The sequence below is a fragment of the Cavia porcellus genome, unplaced genomic scaffold (assembly GCF_034190915.1).
Source record: "Cavia porcellus strain 051 isolate PalLab524CR breed Dunkin Hartley unplaced genomic scaffold, mCavPor4.1 scaffold_31, whole genome shotgun sequence".
In the NCBI taxonomy this organism is placed as follows: Eukaryota; Metazoa; Chordata; class Mammalia; order Rodentia; family Caviidae; genus Cavia; species Cavia porcellus.
Window position 1 is genome coordinate 38,316,770 of NW_026947514.1, and position 19,699 is coordinate 38,336,468.

Consider the following 19,699-nt stretch of genomic DNA (forward strand, 5'->3'; position numbering starts at 1 on the left):
TCTCTAATTCCCGTATCTCATAACATGGAAGAGAAGGACAAATGATTCTATCGGAAAATGGAGTTTTTGTAATAAAATAGTCAACAAAACAAAGCCCTTCATGTGACATTGAAGCTTTTTCCATTGCTGTCCTGCTCACCTGTTAAATCCTGTGGTTTGCTCACAACATATGGACTGTGTCTACAAAACACTCTGAAATGCTGTATTGGCAACTTCGCAGCGATCTGCCAACTCCTCCCCAGGACCGGTGTCCTATAGTCCTGCTGGTGTTCTATTTTCCTTAACACTGTTTTGATTGGGAGCTGTTGTGAGTTTTTGCCCTGGGTTCCTCTTCTCTTTCTGTCAGACTAACCCAAGATCAGGCTATTTCCTCTTATTTAGCAGGAGCTCTGGCAACAGGGTCTGGAGCCCCATTCTGGTCTCAATGCATAGCGCTCTAAAGCGGTGTCTCATCTTAGATAAGGCACTTGCTGTTTCTAGGTCTCAGTTTGTTCCTTTATAAAAATGAAAATTTAAACTAGAAGATTAAGAAAAGTGATGTAGCACTGCACAGCTACACATTATTTTTTATAATTATTGAAATAATCCAGAAGTTCTAATAGTGTGCAGCTATTAAAAACAAAGAGGAAACAGTGTCCTTTTAATTAAGTCTAAAGACAGAAGTAAATGGGGACGTTCTACCAGTAATTGTGTGACTGTGTCTTAATGGATGCTGAGTTTCCTCTTTGGGAAGTGTGAGCTAATACACCCACAGAGGAATGATCAGGAACAGGATATTTATACTAGATGGGAAATGCAGGGAAGCTGAGATGTTAAATCAATGCCCAGAGGTGAGATGTGGTTCAGCTGATGATGTGCAAAAGAACATATGGATTTAAAACAATCCCTGATAATGATGATGTTAGAATTGCCATATATGCTAGAAGTCTAAAATAGTAGTCTATGAAAAAATATATAATAAGCTTGCCTATTTGTTCTCTGTCCCAGTCAATGAATGGAGGATTAGTCTACGATCTTTGGAACACAAGTCACTGAGACTCACCAGAGGGGAGAAATTCAATTGTGTGTTTGAGGCTGGCACTGTGGTGTAGGTTTTGTGTTCACTTCCCAGGGACACACACCCTACCTAGCTTCAGGAGGAAGCCCTAACCTCTGAGGAGCATCCCTATTTCTGCCCTTGGCAAAGTAACCACACACACCTCATTGTGCAAGAATCTCTCCTTGTTTGACTGAAGACACCCCAAAGTATTTACAGAACATTCTAGTTACAGGGAGACAAGTTTACTTTAACAGCAGTCTCTTGATTCTTTTATTTTTTTCTCCCAGAAACCATGTTAATACATCAAGCCTCTTTTTTGTTTTGTTTCTTGTTGTCTGTCAATCTATTGGGTTGCTCGGCTGCCCAAGTCCTGGGTGGGCTGGTGGAAATTTCAGAGAGGGTAAAAAAATAACCCTGGGTTAAACTTGGGTCCTGGGACATTTAATTCTCTGGCCCTTACCTATGATACTAGGGATCTCACAGGGAGACCAGAGAAGAGAGAGCAGAGTGAGAAGATAGGGAGGAAAAGAGGGAGGGAAAGATCCTATATGAAGGGCTGTGAGAGAAAAAAGGAGGGGGAGGGGAGGGGTGCACATTACAAAATCAGACTCTGCCGTAGGGCAGGTCTCTCTGCTTCTAGGAAGCCTTGGTTATTTCAGAAGCAGTTAGTCTCACCGCTGGCCTGTTCTGACCCCAGCCAAGAGGCTGGTTCCACACAACTGAACTTTCCTCGCCGCCGCTCAAGACTTCGCCCGCCACCCAGCGCTGACCCTGCCGCAGTGCACTTTTCATCTCCATTCGGTCTCAGCTCCTTAAGACCAGCGGTCCCCACCAGGCCTGGGTGGAGCCACTGGAGGACCGCCTCAGTGCTTCTCCAACTTTAGCGGAACTGCTACAACAGAGTCTAGACTGCGTCCCAGAGTTCTGGGTTCTCTAGTTCCGGGGTGGGAGAGACCCCCGATTTGCAATTTTAACAAGTTCTTCGGTGGTGCCGATCAACCACTTCAGTTCGGGTCCACTTTGAGAATCCGGTTTCGGCTTCCTTTATTCAATTGTAAAACTTCTTGATCCATTTGCACTTAAGCCTTTTTCTCTCTCTGTGGCAGTCCAGGGACTGTTGACTGCTTCGATCAGTGCCACTCGTGTCCCGGGTTGTGAAGGCCTCGACGGTGCTTCGAGGCCACTTCCGCCCGGTGCCAGCCCTGCAGGGCTTCGCCCTCGCCGCCTTCGCGGCTGTCCACGCCGGCTCCGCCCGCCGCCGCGCTCTCCCGCTCGCCAGCGTGCACAGCACCCCCCCCCGGGGGGGGGGGTCCAGCGGAAGCTTTGCAGTAACTTTGCATCCCAGGCCTGGCCCTCTGGGAGCTCTGGGGCGGTCGCACGCGCCCCAGCCCGGCTCGCGGCTAGGCGTGCGCAGCTCTGCGCTCTGGCCCCGCGCGCTCGGGCTCCGGGGTGCGGGGCGGCTGGCGCTGCCGCGAGCTCCCGCGCGCCGGCTTCGGGCGCCCGAGCCCGGAGGGGGGCGTAGCAGCGTCAGGTGGCTGCGCTACGTCCCCGCGCGCCGCCTTGCCAGTCCCGACTCGGTGCTCAGCCTGCGCGGCCGCGCGAGTGGCATCTGCGGGAGCTGGGCATCCTGGGGGCGAGGCTGCGAGGTGACCCCTCCGGTCGCCCTTTCCTCTCCGTGCCCGCCTCGCCCTCCTTTGGACTGAGAGCGCGCGCCCTTATCTCGGGGGACCTGGGAGAGGCCGCCGCCACCCGACGCGCAGCTGCACAGAAGTTGGCTGCGCCGAGCAGCTGGGATCCAGCTGCGCGACACGGGTGGGCTGGGGACCCGCCGAGGAGGGCGCATCTGAGGTCTAGCTGCGCGCTGACGGGGCCTGGACGCGAGTGGCTTGAAGTCGTTCTTTCTCGCCCCGAACCCCGGGGCGCGGGCCAGGGGCAGAGATGCTGAGCCCGCGCCCGGGCGACCGTCGCTGCGGCCGCAGCCCCGGCTTTAGCACCGGCGGGACAGCGACAGCGGGGGCGGCGCAGGCGCACTGTGCCCGGCGGAGCCTGCAGTTCCCGAGCCCCGTGTGCGGCACTGCCACAGTCTGGGCAGCGGCGGCCGGGGGAGCGCTACTACCATGAACTGCCTGGCGCTCCTCCCCAGAGCTGCTCATCCGGGTCGGGCTGGTGACACAGTCAGGGGACCCCGCCGCCGCCGCCGCGCCCCCTCTTCCTTGGACTCGATCTTCTCCACCTTTTCCTCCTCTTCCTGCACCTTTTCTTCCTGCGTCCCCCCTCCCCCGCCGCGGATCCTGGCCGCTGCTCTTCAGACCCAGGATGCCGGGGGGCAAGAGAGGGCTGGTGGCACCGCAGAACACATTTTTGGAGAACATCGTCAGGCGCTCCAGTGGTAAGGAGAGTTGCGGTTCAGTACACCCCCCACCTGCACCCCGCCCACGCGCGCCCCCACCCGCCCCATCCTGTCCCTGTCCCTAGGGGGAGGGGGTGCAAGGCTTTTTACCTGGTGGCTTAAACTCCAAGCTGGACTTGATTGGGGTGGGGGATTGAGTGGGAGAGGATGGAAGGGAGCTGGTGGAAGAAAGTTGGGTGCATCTCTTGATCCCAAGAGACACGTTCCCTCCCACCTGTCCAGAGCCCCACACAGCTGCCGGGAGAGGGGTTGGGTAGAGGATAGGGGTATCCAGGGAGTAGACTGGGATTTCACTTTGATGAAGAGTATCTTTCCTGTTCATCCTTTGTCCACATTTTTCCTTAAGTAGGCTGCGAGGACTGACCAGATTCTTAAATTAATCTCACAGGAAGGGTTCAGATTGAGGATGGCTGCGAAAGTGGTTACTTAATCAAATTTAAATCTTTGGAAGGGGTATTTATTTATTTAATTATCCCCCCCCCCATGTGGGCGCAGTTGAAAGGAGAGTATTTGGAGTCCAACCTGAAAAACGAGGCTCAGTATTTGAGAAATGGGAAAGCAATTTTTGGGGTCAAAATTGTGTTTAAAGTTTTTGGTTACTTTTTCTCATTGTACGCTGGTTGTATGATATTTCATTTGGCTTACACAGGAGAAACGTAGATGTGAGGCAGGTAGCTACTATACTTTTAATATAACTGTAGAAAGAATCAGAAAATGGCATTTTACTTTGCTACTGGTGTTAAGGTTGTTTTGCAATACAGTGTCTTTAAAATACCGTTCATTTATGCATGCGTTTTCCAACAATGTATTCTGGATGGAAATGGTCATGTATTTCACATTTGAAATTGTGCAAATTTTGCATTTTGTTGAATCAATATCTTCTATTTGTACTTAATTCTTTTGTACATATTTCAGCTTCATAAGCAAGATATGTTGAGTATCTTTTAAAGTGTTTTCTTTAGAGGTCTGTTATTTTATTGGGAAGTTCTTAGTTTGGAGAACTATGAAAGACAGTTCTGCAGAGGGAATAACAGCAAACACTGGAACTAAATGGAAACTATGCAGTTCCATAATTTCTTTTTGATTCATTGAAACAACATTTACTTGGGTGTCTTATACAGCACATAATCTGTGGGTCCTTTGAATAAGAAAGTGATTAAGACACTTACACTGTTTTCAAGAAACTCCTGCCTGGTAGGCAAGACAGAAGCACACTCGCATGATAATGAACAGCCGAACGCTGTACAACGATGCTTTCTCTGAGCTGTTAGGTTAGATTATACTGAGTCTTGGATTAAACGAAGTTTGCAAATATTTCCCCTTAGTTTGGGACTACATGTATTTGAGGGTCCTGAAGTGCTTTTCCTAAAACTCTGACTTGAAATAGGATTGTAGTTTGGGGTTTGTGACATTATTTTTTTCTCTTTGGTCAATGCCTGATGTTAGTATTGTTATATTTAGATTGAAAAAAATAGCTAATGAGTCTGGCCTGTCATTTATTTTAATATCTGTAATATTAGTCATCGTAGCATGACTTTATGGTTTTCAGTTTTGATATTAGATCTAAATTCATAATGGTAGCTATTTCCATACCTTCTTGTGTTGATACCATGCATAGATCTAGAATGCAAGGGAATATTTCTGTCAGTCAGTCGTGGGAAAATTTAAAGGTTATCAGAACCAGCTATTTGAGATAAATGAGTCTTACTTCAGATTTTTCACCCTCTTGGGTTTTCAGCACCAAGTATTTGGGCCTGTGAGAGGACTTTCCACAAAAAGCCTTCAAAATAAAACCCACAGTCTGTTGCTCTGTTTGGTAAGGAGGAAGATAATAATCCCCCGATGGAAGTTTATAATATAGCATCTTTGGTGGAGACTTCTTACACAGACTGGAATGATGATCTCACTTTTAGAATATGTTTTATTTCAGATGTAGTTTGAAATTAAGCTTTTCCTCATGTGGCCCGGAAATACCTGCATCTGTTTCTCCTGTTGTACATCTACCCCCAACTTGGTGAATATTTTATCTTGTGTACACTTTGCATTCATAATTGTTCGTCGGTTTCAGCTTTTGTTTCCATGGATAACTCCAAGTGTGACTGAATAATTGATCTGTTTTGGCATTTGAAAATTGCACCTGTAATTGTCTCTGGTGAACTTTGAATAGCATTACTTAAAACTCCCCAGGTTTGTTTGAAAGACCCGAGATATTTGAAGATACATATACTTCTATATATGATAAGTACTGAATAGTCTCCTTTCACAGGAAGTACCTCAGGAATTGAGAATTATGGTATGAAATTGATCTCCACATTCATGAGGGAATATCCCTCAGTTGTCATTTCTCTATGATTTCATTTCTATATGATTTGGCAGGAAAATTGGAAAATTCACCCTGCAAGATTGTTTAATTGAGAGTAATAGAGCAAATTCCCTTCAGGATTCTCGTAGATAGATCAGGTTTGTCACACTGAAGATTCCATTAATCACAAACTTAACAACATTGGAAGGGAAATGTGCATAGAGCTTTAGTGAGAAAAGAAAGTAAAAGAGCCAGTCTTTTAAGACTGGAGAAACAGAATGGCATTGTATTTTGACCTGTATTTTGACCTGCAGAGCTTTTCTTTCTGATACACCATTATTTGGGTACTTATCAGAAGATCAGATCTTATCAGACAAACATAGTCTAGATGGAGATGCAAGTATATTGCATGAAGATACACAGATGCCAGATGGCCATCAGACCAGACAAGGGAGGCAAAGTCACTGTCCTTCACTGTCACATGCATAAGACTACAAGGGAGACATAGAAAACAGAAATGTGAGTGTGTGTGCGCTCTCTCTGCCTCTCTCTCACACACACACACATGCACACACACACACAGATGGGAGAAAAGGAAAAGGGTCACAAAGACAACATCAGACATTTATTTTTGTCCACTGGGAAGCTAATGAACTGAAATCTCAGCCAATAAATCCCATCAGAGAACTTTTTGATGATACAGAACAAAGGAGAGCCAAGTGTGGCAGAATTCGGTTATAGCTTTTAAATCCAGAGATTTCTTAATAAAGTTCCCAAGTCCTCAGCTGCTGTTGCAGAATTACAGGGCTGAATTCCGTGTCCTGGAGTAGCAACTATCACCCATTTGCTGCGATTTTACACCTCTCAAGATTGGATTTTTATTTTCCTTATTTAGTTGACTCACTTCAAATTGTTACCAGTATTCAAAGTCTATAAAATAAAACAGTGAGGGCATTGAGAGAGATGGTTAGACACACAAACTTTGCATTCAAATCTCAAAATAGGAGAATTAAGGAAATTCCTCTCTTTAGTTTTAAGATTAAGGACAAGTTAAAATCATTTTTTAAGCAAATAAACAATTAAAATAATTCTAACTAAAGAGAACATTATTAATAGTTGTAAAGGCCAAAAGCTTAAAAGTAATAGGAATTTACAGACATATTTAAAAATATTTTTATTTTTGATTGACACCTACTAATTGTACATACTTATGGGTTACAGTGTTACATTTAATACCAGAATACAACATGTAATGATTATATCAGGCTAATGTATTACTTAGATACTTATCATTTCCTTGATTTGAATACCTTCAGACTTGTCCCTATTTTGAAATATTGAATTGTTGTTAACTGTAGTTAAGGTTTGGCTAGGAGTATCAAAATACTTTGCTATGAAGAGGGGTGGGGTGACATCACCTACAAATCCCCTGGATCTGTGTCTGGAACATTATTGAGACATTGTCCCTTATTTGAATTTTAATTATTTATGCAGAGTGTTCATCAAGGTAAATTAAATGTAGGAAGCAGTAAACTTGTGTATAGAGGTTAAATGCCTGAAAGAAAGCAACTTCTTTTCAGTTTCTTAGGATGCCTAGTTGGAATTTTAGACTCCAACTAGGCATCCTAAGGTGAAAAAAATGTTTCTGAGTCCTCAGTTTGGTCATGTTTTTGGGCAGCACATTTTATTCGTACATTGTCTTTGATTCTGTAATGGGTAAACACAAGTGATTGGTTTGGTTGAAAGTAATCGAGGTTACTAGTTGGAAAAGTTATAATTACAAATTAACATCTTTTTATTAGAAATTTATTAATATTTTAAGACTATGAAAAATTAGACCCATTTTTCTAGTTTTATGAAAAAGAAAGTGTTTTTCTCTTTGGAGGAGAAAAGGGCCCAAGGAAGTAAACAGAAGGCAGTGTTTTATGAGTTACTTGTTGTTCAAGGGAGCTGCTCAGTGTCCCCCAATGTACCTGGGCTGCACAGCTGACATTCAAGCACTGCTTACTTACACAAAGTCCAAGCTTGTCATTGTGCTGTAATTGGCATTTGTAAGAACTGAGGTCTTAAAGATTCTCAGATGAGAAGCAGCACAGAACTAGTGATTTAAAAACAAAACCAAAAAGGGAATAACCACTTTTAAGTCTTATCCAGTTTCAAACAAATGGTGGAAAGTAAATGGATTTCTTTTCATTACAAAGTTCTTGATTTTTTCCCCTGCTCTGGAAAGATTTTCTGTAACATTCAAGACACTATTCAGGAAACACTGATAAAAGCACATTATGTTTGTGAAACATTGGTTTACCTACGTCGTATAATGTTCCACTTGAATATTTAAAATATCAGAGAGGTTGAAATGATGCTGACCACTTCCTAAATCATATTGATAAATAAACCAGAGGATTTGTCTTTTGCTTTGGAGCCTACACTGCATTATATAACTGCATTATATTGCTGACCTGGGGCTGCCTCTCTCACTCAAGGCACTGCTGTCGCAACTAGAAATCAGCTTTTCGTTTGTCTTTTGTTTGATTCCAGAAGTAGGATGTGTAAGAAATCCATTTTATTAGACATCTTTTAACTGACCTACTTAAAAAAACAAAACAAAACAAAACAAAAGAACAACCATATTAGCCACTATTTTTTTAACATAAGGGAATAATTATGACAATTTTAATATATAGATTAAGAGGAGATTTCCAAGAAGAAATCTTTTAGGTTAATTGTTGCTTATTTTTTACATTGATTGGGATCAATAGCTGTTTCCTGGCTTGAGGGAATAATGCTTCCTCATTCTCCAGTGAGCCTAGGTAAGGATTGCTTTGTTCACCAAACTTCTGTAGTTACCGTTTACCACAAGAGGTCACTATAGGTTCTGTCACAGGTGAACCAAATCCATAACATCTTTTCCTTTTCTCTCCCCTTCGCAAGCCCCAAATCAGCCTGGTGGGAGTCAGTGTGGTTATTTCTTTCTCTTGGAAGAAAATATCTAAAATGTAAGACATACGGGAAGTTCAATAGTAAGGAAGGCATTTGTTTCAATTATTAAAATTTAATTGATGGTGACCAACATTTTCTGGCTGAATGAATGTGATGTTAATAAAAATAGTTAATATTATATGATAACAATTAATAAAATATGTTTTAGACAATACGTTAGCATATTAATAGATTTTATTGTAATATGCAACTTCAGTGTGACGGAAACATAAAACATAATGTTCTGCAGAGTGTCATGTGCATAATGCTTCATAATAGGAAGGTGACTACATATTTCCTACTTCAACAAAGGTTTTCCTCTGTTTAAACTCTGTATATAGCTTGTATCACATTTGTGAAGTAAAATCAGTTTAATTTTATTGAAAGGTAGTTCACAGGTTTACAGTTATTTTCATAGGCTGTTATGTGATGCTGGTATTTTGATGTTATCCAAATGTTAAAAAGCCCCACACAGCTAAAACGAAGTACCTTTTAAGTTCTCCCAGTTATTAAACTTCAAAACATGTATAATTGAGCAATATCACTTTAAAAAGTTTGTTTCCTGTTAGCAAATATGAATTTGGATTTGAGGAATTTCTTTGGTTGGATTCAAAACCATATGTGGAGAGATAGATGGTTTGGTGTATCCTATATAAAATCAGTTCTAATGACAAAATTAAAGTGTGCCACAGAGAACTTTTATGAACAAAAGAGATGTGTGATGAAATCAAATACAAAAAGAATGACAAGTTCAAAGCCAGAAGCAATTGTTGTGGAAATTGATGTCAAAGAATGTACTAGAGTCATTGCACTCCGAGAATGGACATTTTAAAACACGTTTCTTTCCCAAGAGCAGCAGAGAACTTACAAAAATCCTGAGCATGTTCCTAGGTATTTTGGCATAATAATACTTGGCATGATTTTCTGTTATTTAAGAATGACTAAAAATAATCATTAAAATATTCTCATTTTATATAATACGAAGGTTAATATTGGGAAGGCTGAGTCTTGAAAGATATCTGATCACATGAAAGGAGTGATAATTATCATCATGTAAATCAGCATGTATTTTAGATATTATTTTGGTGTCTGGTTACATGAGCATACTACTACCTACTAAACTGAAATATCTGTATACAGTCTAGATAGTAGTTTTAGGATATATTATTTTCACAACGAAAAACAGGAAAATTAATGAACAAAATAATTTAGAAAGGAAGATTGAAATATTACTGCCATTGAAATATTACTGCAGATGGATTTCTTGCTCTTTTTGGGATATGTAACTATTAAATACAAAGAAAGATCTAAGTATTAAGTACAAAGTTTTATGGGCTTTGAGAGATCAGCAATTTGAGATCTAAGTTTAGGTACACAATCATGACAATTTCTAGATAGATCTAGACATGTAACTGGGAAGTCATAAAAATTTCAGTATAGGAAATAAGTTTGTTGAGAGTGTGAGCCATACTTTATTAATACTTTGTATCCTCTATGGTACAGGGCATAAGGTAGTAAGTGCTGATAGAATAAAGGCTTTTTGATTTTGTCTTCTAAGGTAACCAAATTCATAATTGACTTTTTCCCCAAATAATGTTCATTGTATCTACTAAGTAAGCTTGTATAAGTAGCTGCATAGTTAAAATGTGTGGCTAATCAGTGTGTGTGCCTGGAGGTGGAATCACGCGTATGGGGTGAATCAGTTGGTGCTCACAAGAGCCGGAGGGGGAGCATAGGAGTGGCATTGTTATCTCCTATTCCAGCTTGACATGCAGCTGAAACATTTTCTACAAGTTTTTGGTTTTTAATCTCCAAGGATTTAAATGTTAGTCTTTTATAAAAGAGATAACTATTTACAAATTTTAGATTCCAATGAAATTCTTCTTTAACAACTTTGTGGTGAGAAGTTATTGGTGGTGAATTTTATTCCTGTGAATCAGTACTTGCTTGTTTATGTGTCTTCTGAGAGTTCTGCTGAGGGTCAGAGCGACTCACAGCCCAGCAGGCCAGCCTCTGTGATTCTCAAATGGAATAAAAATTGCTCTGCCTCTTGGGTTGTGGGGAAAAGTTAACCTCTGTCTTGACCTTTTCTGCAAGCCTTTTTTAAAAAAGTCTCTATGCATCATTTTTTTTATTGGTAGTAAATTAAATCTGAAGTTTATTTGATCCTTACTAACTTTACCTGTACCTAATGTCCTTATTTGTAAGATACAAATAATAATGGTAAGTGACTTATGTAGGCACAGTGGAGATTAAATAAGTTAATCAGTGCAAAGTGCAGAAAGTAGTGTCTGCCGTGTAACAAATGCCACATCAGTGCTGTTAGTATTTAGTTACATAGTTGTTTAAATATTTGAATGCACCTCTGTGGTTGATGTCTTTTATTTCAGGGCACCATCTCCTTTTGTACCTCTGCAACTATGTTTTGGGTAATGCAGAACGTTGAAACTTTCTAGAAAATTACAAGTGATCATTTTTCTTGCAAATCCAGAGGCCTTTTCTTTTGATTCTTATGGCTTTGCAGAGTTTGAGACTATTCACTGCCCTCTCCATGCACAGATTCATCTGTTACTTTTCCTGATTTTACATGTTCTCCTTTCTTTTCGCCCAGATTCTTGTTTTTACTTTCTCCTTCCTTTTCTTTCCCTTCTCACTCTTCTAAAAACCGACTTGCCACTCAGATCCTTGCTTATCTCTTCTTACATCTTCACTGTGCTTTTCTAAGCAAGCTTGTCTTCTGCCATAATTTAAACTTTGTCTTCTGTATGGTACCGTGTTTGTAGTAGAAGTAATAGAAATTCTCTTTTTCTTCTTCTCACAAGTTATCTAAAACTGAGTACGGCCAGAACTGTTTATTTGCTTTTGGTCTCAAACAAATTGATTTTCTCATGTTTATCCATGGAATCTTTTTGTCTTTGTCTTTCAGTAGAACTCTTAGGTCATCTTTGATTTCCCAGTTAGTGCAACATTAGTCTTACTTTCTAACCAGATTATCAATTTTGGGGGCAAGAAATTTATCATCCATTTGTTTTGTATCTTCTTAAAAGTGCTGTGCATGGAGTAGGTGAATTCATGTGTATTTTCTGTCCTGACTCATTTCAGGGCATGAAACATGTCCATAACTGATCTCATATGCATCCAGTTTAGAGAAATACATTGGACCAAAGAAAGAACTACAAGCTCATTAGCTGAGCTCGGGTATAAAGAATTTCCAAGGGTGAGGATAACTGTGGAAGAGCAACCTTGCTCCCTGTAAGCAGACATGGTCAAGGCAGCTGGTAATCTTCATGAATTACCCTGGCGTGGCCTGGCTTGTCCTCACTTGCGGTGACGCAGGGCCTCCAGATTTGTAGCACCTCCCTTTAGGGTCTCTGGAAGGATCTGGAAAGCCACACATCTCTTAGATCTATGTTGTGTCTCTTCACAGTAAGGACTTAATAATTACTTTTTCTTATTTCTTCTTCACAAGGCAAGATAGGAGTAACTTTCTTTTTTCCTTTCCTTTGTAACTTAAAGAAAGCAAAACAGTGAAAGAATTGAGACTTTTCTAAGTCATAAACTGAACTTAAAAGCATTTGATTTACTTTATTAAGGTTTACTAATTTGGATAAAATCCCCAAGCTAAAGCCAAATAAACAGCTCATGCCTGCCTACCTTCTCCGTGTACCCTCCTCTCCCACTTAGAGCAAAATTGACCTCAGCACCCGGCATTCTTTGAGAAGTCCCCCCCAAAAGCAAAAAGGTCAGTGTCTTTTTGTAACTGGTCCAGTGAAAATTGGCCCAAGGAGGAAAATGAACTGAACCCGTAGATCTATATCATTTCCTCAGTTAGCTCCTATTGCTTCTGTTATAAATAGAAATTTTAAAAAGCACAAAGCTTTAGAAAGTTAATTGGATTGTAATACATTCAGAAAAGCCTCCCTTCTGTTATCATTTATTTTTTGCCATGAATGCAGGTTGTCAGTCTTTTAATTGAAGTTCTTCATTACTTACTTGCCATTAATGTTTGATTGCGTTAAGGTTAACTTAAAAAAATGTGTAATTCTTTCAGAAAAGATGAGATTTGTTTGTAAAAACATTTGTGGTTTTACAGGATTTAAAATGATCCTTAAAGAGTAAATACTTAATACTTCTGGGGAGATGAAAACATCTTGACTAATTAAGTTTTCTTCCCCAAGATTATGTAACTAGTTTATGCCTAGAGGCTTTAGGTATTTTAAGAAATTTTATTGTAATAAAATTCAATAAATATTTGCTATTATCTGCATCAAGGTGAATGTTTTTTGTTGTATTGTGAGTGTGTGAGTCATAAGCCATTATTGCAATTATATTTTTCTCTAATGGTTCTGACCGATATACTTTGTAGAAATCCATCTTTTCTTGAACAAAATGCCAGATATTAAAAGTAGGAACTGAATTATTGAAGTTTTTATTTTGTGGAGAAAATTTTTTCTGAAACAAAGTTTATGTTGTTTTTGCTATTAGAATCTCAGCAGTAAATGTTAAGGTGTCTCGTGCATTCTGAACCACTTTGGCTAAATGGAGAAACGAAGTTAATGCCCTCAAAGAAACACGGAAACTTAAAAATGTACCTTTGATCTTGAAGGAGATGAAAAGTAGAGGCATATTTTTATCTTTGATGACAGCTGAACAAGTTTGAATAAATTAACAGATATTTTTTGCATATTTCTAACTCCCACAGTGATGGTCTGCTTAATGTTGCCAATATTATTATAAAATAATTAGTCTCATCGTGGAAGGTGCAAAGTTCGTATGCCTGTTTAGCTGTTTGTTGCTCTAGAAGTGTAGGATAAAAGGTATGCTTTATGAGAACATGAAATAACCAGCCTTGTACTGTTACTGAGACAAAAGTGGGCAATGCACATACCCGAAATTAACGTTGTGCATGTGAGTATGACATGTTATTTATGCTTTCATTTAGTCATCTGTACCAAGATTTTATTTAACCCAAATAAAATGTGCTGTGTATGCTTCAGGGTTTGTTCTATTACTGTTACGTGAAATATAAGTATATCTATAGATGTCTGTCACTGAGAAGACAAATTTAAAAATATAATAATATAGACTGATTTACAAGTTTTTAGAAGCTGATTTAAAGTGCAAGCTAATCTGCTTAGGAACACTTTTTTAAAAAAGTGGTGTTATCAGTTCTTGAAATATGCTTAGTTTAGTCTGTATCTATATTCTTGACAATATGTAAGCATTGCTTTGAAATTGTTTTTTGACCATATAATTCTAAATAGTATCAGCATTTTTTTATTTGACCAAAGTCTCTCAACAAACCTTTGCAGGTATGTAGTGATGAATACATTTGAGTATATTTGAGTTCAAATAGGTATTCAACAGATCTAGATCAAATGTATAATTAGAAGTCATGGCAAGCATCATGAATTAAAAGGGCAGGGTGCTGTGATCATGTGTAGCAGGGACTAATTTTGATAGAAATTAATGTCAAGGAGGCCTTTCTGAGGAAATGGTATTAACTTGATACTCAAAGGCTGGGGGAGTGAGATAACTGGGAAGAATGTTTCAGGGAAAGAGATAATGTGCACAGCCCTAAAGAGAGAAAACAAAATGAATAGTTATGTTTTTGAACCTTAAAGACACGTATTTGGGTTACAGTGGACAAAAAGAGGAGGAAATAACCATTAGGGGCCTACCTATTCAAGGGCAGGATTTTGTATTATTTTCTAAGTGTACTCGGCAAATATCCTGGTCACAGTGGTTTCTTGGTTAAGGATTTCGCGAAAAAGGAGTAGAAGTGGGAGCTTAGCTACAAGACTCTTGAAATTATCCAGGCAAGAAATGATTGACTGGGGTTAGTCACGGTAGAGATGGAGAGAACTGGCTGCGTCTCACGGTTGTGTTGGTGGCGTTACCAGGATTTGGTGCTGAGTCGGTTGGTGTGAAAGGTCGCGTGAGGATAACTCCCAGGGTTTTTGACTTACATTGTCTGAGTGTAGATGGAAGGAGGGAGGGCTTCCTTGAGGTGGGGAAAACTGGAAGATGGCCATGTTCACAGTCGATGCTAAAAATCACCTGCTGTGTCACTTTGTCACCTAGTTTGCTTTTCATTTCTTTGAAGAAAAGAAGAGCTCAGTCAAGGAAACTTAGCTTAACATATTTCTGCATTCCATTGATGGAATTTAGAAACGAATTATCATAGGTCGGTGATGAGTTTAGCCTGGTTTTTCTTGCGTATTAGAAACATACAACTTCAGATTTTAATGAGAGTCTGATTCAGATGAGAAACAAAGTAAACTCTGGAATAAAATCAGAACCCCAACCAAGCCTAATTTATACAGTGGCACCTTGGTACTCATCATTAATTGATTCTGGGAGATGTGACATATACCAGAACTGATGAGTGCTATACAAATTGTTTTGACTGGAAAGCATACTGAGTCATAAAGCAATCAACACGAACATGTTCTAGCTTACATTTCGAGTACCAAACATTGTTCATGTCAAAGTTTATAGAATACCAGATTCATCGAGTTTCAAAGCAGTGGACACCAATGTCTGACTGTAATTAATATTCAACAATCTGTATCACTGAAAAGGCTTTTTAAAAAAATTTATTTAAGGAGAAAAAGAAAAAGAAGCAGAAAAAGGGTACAAGTTATACAGAATTTCAGAAAAAATAAACAGGAAATCACTAGTTAACAGATTACATATTGTCATCTTAGAAATAGTTGTTCAAGTTACAAAATTAAAGCATATAAAGTGGACATTCAAACAGTGAGACTGCAAACAGTTCTGTTCAGTGATCCAACAAAACTCAGCAATATGACTATCTGTCTTATACACTTAAATATACATGCAGTTATGTACTTTAGAGCACTTTCTTTTCCTCTCTTTTGTACAATGACAATTACACATTTTGGGTTTTATTACTCCCACAGTTCTTATTACTTTTTTTGAAGAGAGCAGAACCAAATGTGACATAACAGAACAGAGTCAGTCAATAAACCAGTGCCTTTTAGAAGAAGTGAGAGATTGCTGTATAGATTTTATTTCATTCATTTCAAGGTTTATATTTACTTTCCTGTTTATAAATTTTTGAAAGATGTGTTGAGTTCTTTCGAATTAGAGGATTTGGAGAGTTGCAGAGTGTGAAATCTTGTGACTGAATGCCTGTGCTTGGTCCTTTCTGGGAGACTAAAAGAGCATCTGTGAACAACCCTGTGCTGGGGCTTTCCCCTGGACCTCTGCCTGCGCTTTGTCACCGCGGGAGGACTTTGCCCGGGTCCTAGAACTTTGAGAATGAGAGCGATGCATTCTGGGAATGTATGTATTCAATGTTGAATGTAATTAGAGGGAAAATCCAGTTGGCTCTTCCCAGAATCAAAATCATGGATCAGTGAAAGTGATGTGATTCCTTCATTTGTGATGTCCTTTGCTTTCTCACCTCCACTCCATGATCCCCACTCTTCTAAAATGCCTTTGTGTGTCTTATCATTTCTTAAAATACCCGAAAATTCTTGTTAATACTTTGAGGTACTCTCTCTAGGGTAATTTCTAGAGTAACAAAGTTGGGAAAAAGAGCAGAAATTTAAGTTTGCAAAAAGGTGTTCCACCGTTGTTTTCCTACATGCATCTTTTTTTAACAAATAACTTACTGTATTGTGTGTAAAATATATAACATGATCTTTTGAAATACATATTTAATGAATTTATTACTATAGTCACAAAAAACCTAACCATCACCTCCCATAGTTTTCTTATTTTTTTTTTATGGTAAGAGCTAAAATCTCTCAGCAATTTTCAGTATATGATAAAATTATTATGATCATATATGATATATGATATGTATATGATATGATAATATTTAAGATAGTCCTCATGCTTATACATTAGATCTTTATACTTAATTTGTCCTGAAAATCTGAAAATTTGCACTGTTTGGCCTACTTCTCTCCACTTACTTCTCTTTCTTGTCCCCATTGTTAATGTCCTCTAATTTCTAAATCCAACAAAGCTATAGTTTTCATGATTCAAAACAATAAAAAAAAAATTCCAGTGTAATTGTGTTGGAACAGCTCAAAGGACAACTTTTTTTTTTTTTTTTTTTTTTTGTATCCCTGGAACTGTTGTAGAATGGGAAAAACTGACATGATTTTATGGTGTTTTCATCAACTGACGATAATCTCTCTTCTCCGAGAAAGTTTCGGCAGCCAGGGTTACTGATCTCCTGATTTATGCGTGGTCTCTTTTAGCAGTAGGATTAATACATAATAATACTCACCTAAATGGAATTCTTTTTGTCTTATCTCAAAAAATTATCTGTAAAGAGGAAATGCTTCCTTATACTAAATAAAGCTAAAGAAAACAAAAGCATAGACAATGCAGAATAACTGTGATGGAGTAAAAGTCTTACACAGCAAGGCCTGGTTCTGTGGTTTCCCTTATCAGAAGCTCTTTGCCTGTGTTTAGCAGTTGAGTCCTTTAAATTTGCTGGTTTGCTTTTCTGTCAGTAGAAAGGAAAAGGTGCCCAAGATGGATAAATTCATATACATGGGAATCGCCCAAGTGATCATCTTAAAATAGAGGTTCTGATACAGAAAATCTTGGGGGTGTCCCAGATTCTGTGTTGCTTATCAGCTCCCCACAGTGCTGCTGCACTCTGAGAGGAGCAAGATACCAAATCAAGGGGTTCCAACTTGGCTGAGCACGAGACTTCTCAATGGTTGTGTCTTTATATTTTATCCTGAGAGAGTCAATTCAGTGCATCTTCATTAGAATGTAGCAATGTCTATTTTTGACACGTGTAACACAATTCGATTGCAGCTGCCAGTATTTAGGAATTATTGCACTAGATTAGTGCTCCTTCATCCTGGCTTCATTTTAGAACCACTAGAGATTTAAGTGTAAATGTTAATGCTCAGATCCCAATCCAGAGCAGTTTAAACAGAATCTCTGGGCATTCAGATGGGTAACTGCACTGCACTCCTATTTCCCTCAACCCCTTCCCAAGTAAATGTGCAATCAAGATTTAGAGATATCAGTAGTTATCTCTAGGGGCCATATTAAAAAACTTCATTCTGAATTGATGGATCATAATTACAAATACTTATGGGGTCCAATGTAATGTTCTGACGTGTGTATACATTATGCAGTGATCAATTTGGGCTAATTAGCATATCCATTGTCTCAAATATTTGTCATTTTTCTGTGGTAAGAATATTTAGCATCTTCTTTTCCAGCAATTTGAAACACACAATGCATTATTATTAACCGTAGTCACCTTGCTCCGCAGTACAACCCAGAACTCTCATTCCTTCTAACTGTAATCTGTACTCATTAATCAGCTGCCACTTTCTTCACCCAGCTCTTTCCCCAGCCTCTGATCACCACCATTCCATGCTCTACTTGTTTTTAAAGTTTTTCAAATGGCCCTATAGGACCATGTTGAATTAAGGGCCAATGATTTGGTTTTTAACTTTCTAATACTGGAGGAAAAAGTACTTATTTTATGTCATGTCTATTTCTTAGAGGATACCAAATGATCTCAAAAGAATATATCGTTTTCAAGCTTAAGTCTCTTGCCAAAATCTATCCAAAAATTGAATTTGCTGATGTGTGGAAGTATTACTTCTGAAACTCCATCTCCTGGTTAGTAGAATGTTCTGTATTAGCCAGGTTAGTAATTTTGAGACAAATACCTGATACAAACACTTTAAAAAAGAAAAGACTTATTTTGGCTTATGGTTTTGGAGGTGATAGTGTATGGTCAGCTAGTTCGAAGACAGAAACATCACAGCAGAAAGAGGTGGGAGGGAAAAGCTGCTGGACTCATGGCATTTGGGAAACAGAAGGGCAAAAGCCTGAGAGAAGTGGCCAGGGACCAGATAGGATCCTCAAGGTCATGCCTCCAGTGACTCAACACGACACACAAAGTGTACTTCCCAGCTCTCCTAGGATATATCTCAAGTCAATCAAGTTAATGATCAAGATTAACCACCATGCACTCTGATATTAGACTTAATACAAGGCCATATGGCATATTTGAAACATTTAGAGATTGTTTATAAGTTTCTGCAAGGACAGGAAGAGCCTGGAGGTCAAGGAAGGCTCAATTTCCAGAATTCATGGCTGTATATGTGGTAAGAGAGGAGGACTAGTTGCCCTGTCAAGACTGGTTGATGCAGATGCTGATGATCATTGAACTCAGTGGGTAGTTTTCTTAATGGCTTCATGTTTCTGAAACTTCTAGATGGTCATAGTTTGTAGATTTGTGATTCATCTGCTTTGCAGAGAAGTTATCCTTCTGTAACCAAGTTTCTTTTCCCTAACATGTTTTAAAGCTAAAGGAAATTAAAATTTTCTGGAAGCAATTTTAATTAATTTGCTGTCTTGTTCTGAATATTTATTCATATCAGCTTTCTCATTTGTTGGAACAAGAAATTTTATGACTGCAGGGAAAGGGAGCTGTTACATGAATATTTCATATACACATAGAATCTTCTAATTAATAATAGACATTTACAAAAGAAGATCATGGATATTTCACTGGCAGTTCTTATCTTATAATTCAGTCATTTAAAAAATCTATTTTATTTCTTATTTTAAAATATTTTATTTTGTATTTGTAGTTTCCACTGATAAATATAATTTTACAGGTTTTGGTTTGTAGTCACATTAAAAATTTTTTCTGGGTTCTTGCATGCACCTTTTGCACAAATCACATGACCTTTTGCATGTGCGTCATAGTTGTAAAAAGGTCTCCTTTGTAATATACAGTATTCATAAAGACTTTTTGTTCCACCAGTTTGTTTATAAAGACTTTGCTCATGTTATTCATTATTTAACATCTGTAATTACTCAGAGTGTGGTAATCACTACCACTAGTTTTTTCTACAAGGAAAGCGATGATTTAATTAAAAGTTCTGCAGGATGGTTTACAGCTACACCCTTGTCGTTATTAAAAAGAAATGCAAGTGGTGAG

General features: G+C 39.0%; 1 protein-coding gene across 1 annotated transcript in view; it reads left to right on the top strand.

Annotated features, from left to right (window-relative positions):
• The first annotated feature begins 3,265 nt into the window (after positions 1 to 3,265).
• The window catches only part of Kcnh5 (potassium voltage-gated channel subfamily H member 5), a 330,578-nt gene continuing 314,144 nt past the window's right edge, over positions 3,266 to 19,699 (top strand). Inside the window, exon 1 of the mRNA XM_063241526.1 lies at positions 3,266 to 3,428. Coding sequence (XP_063097596.1) covers positions 3,356 to 3,428 — 73 coding nt within the window. The 5' untranslated portion in view covers positions 3,266 to 3,355. The remainder of the gene's footprint in view (positions 3,429 to 19,699) is intronic.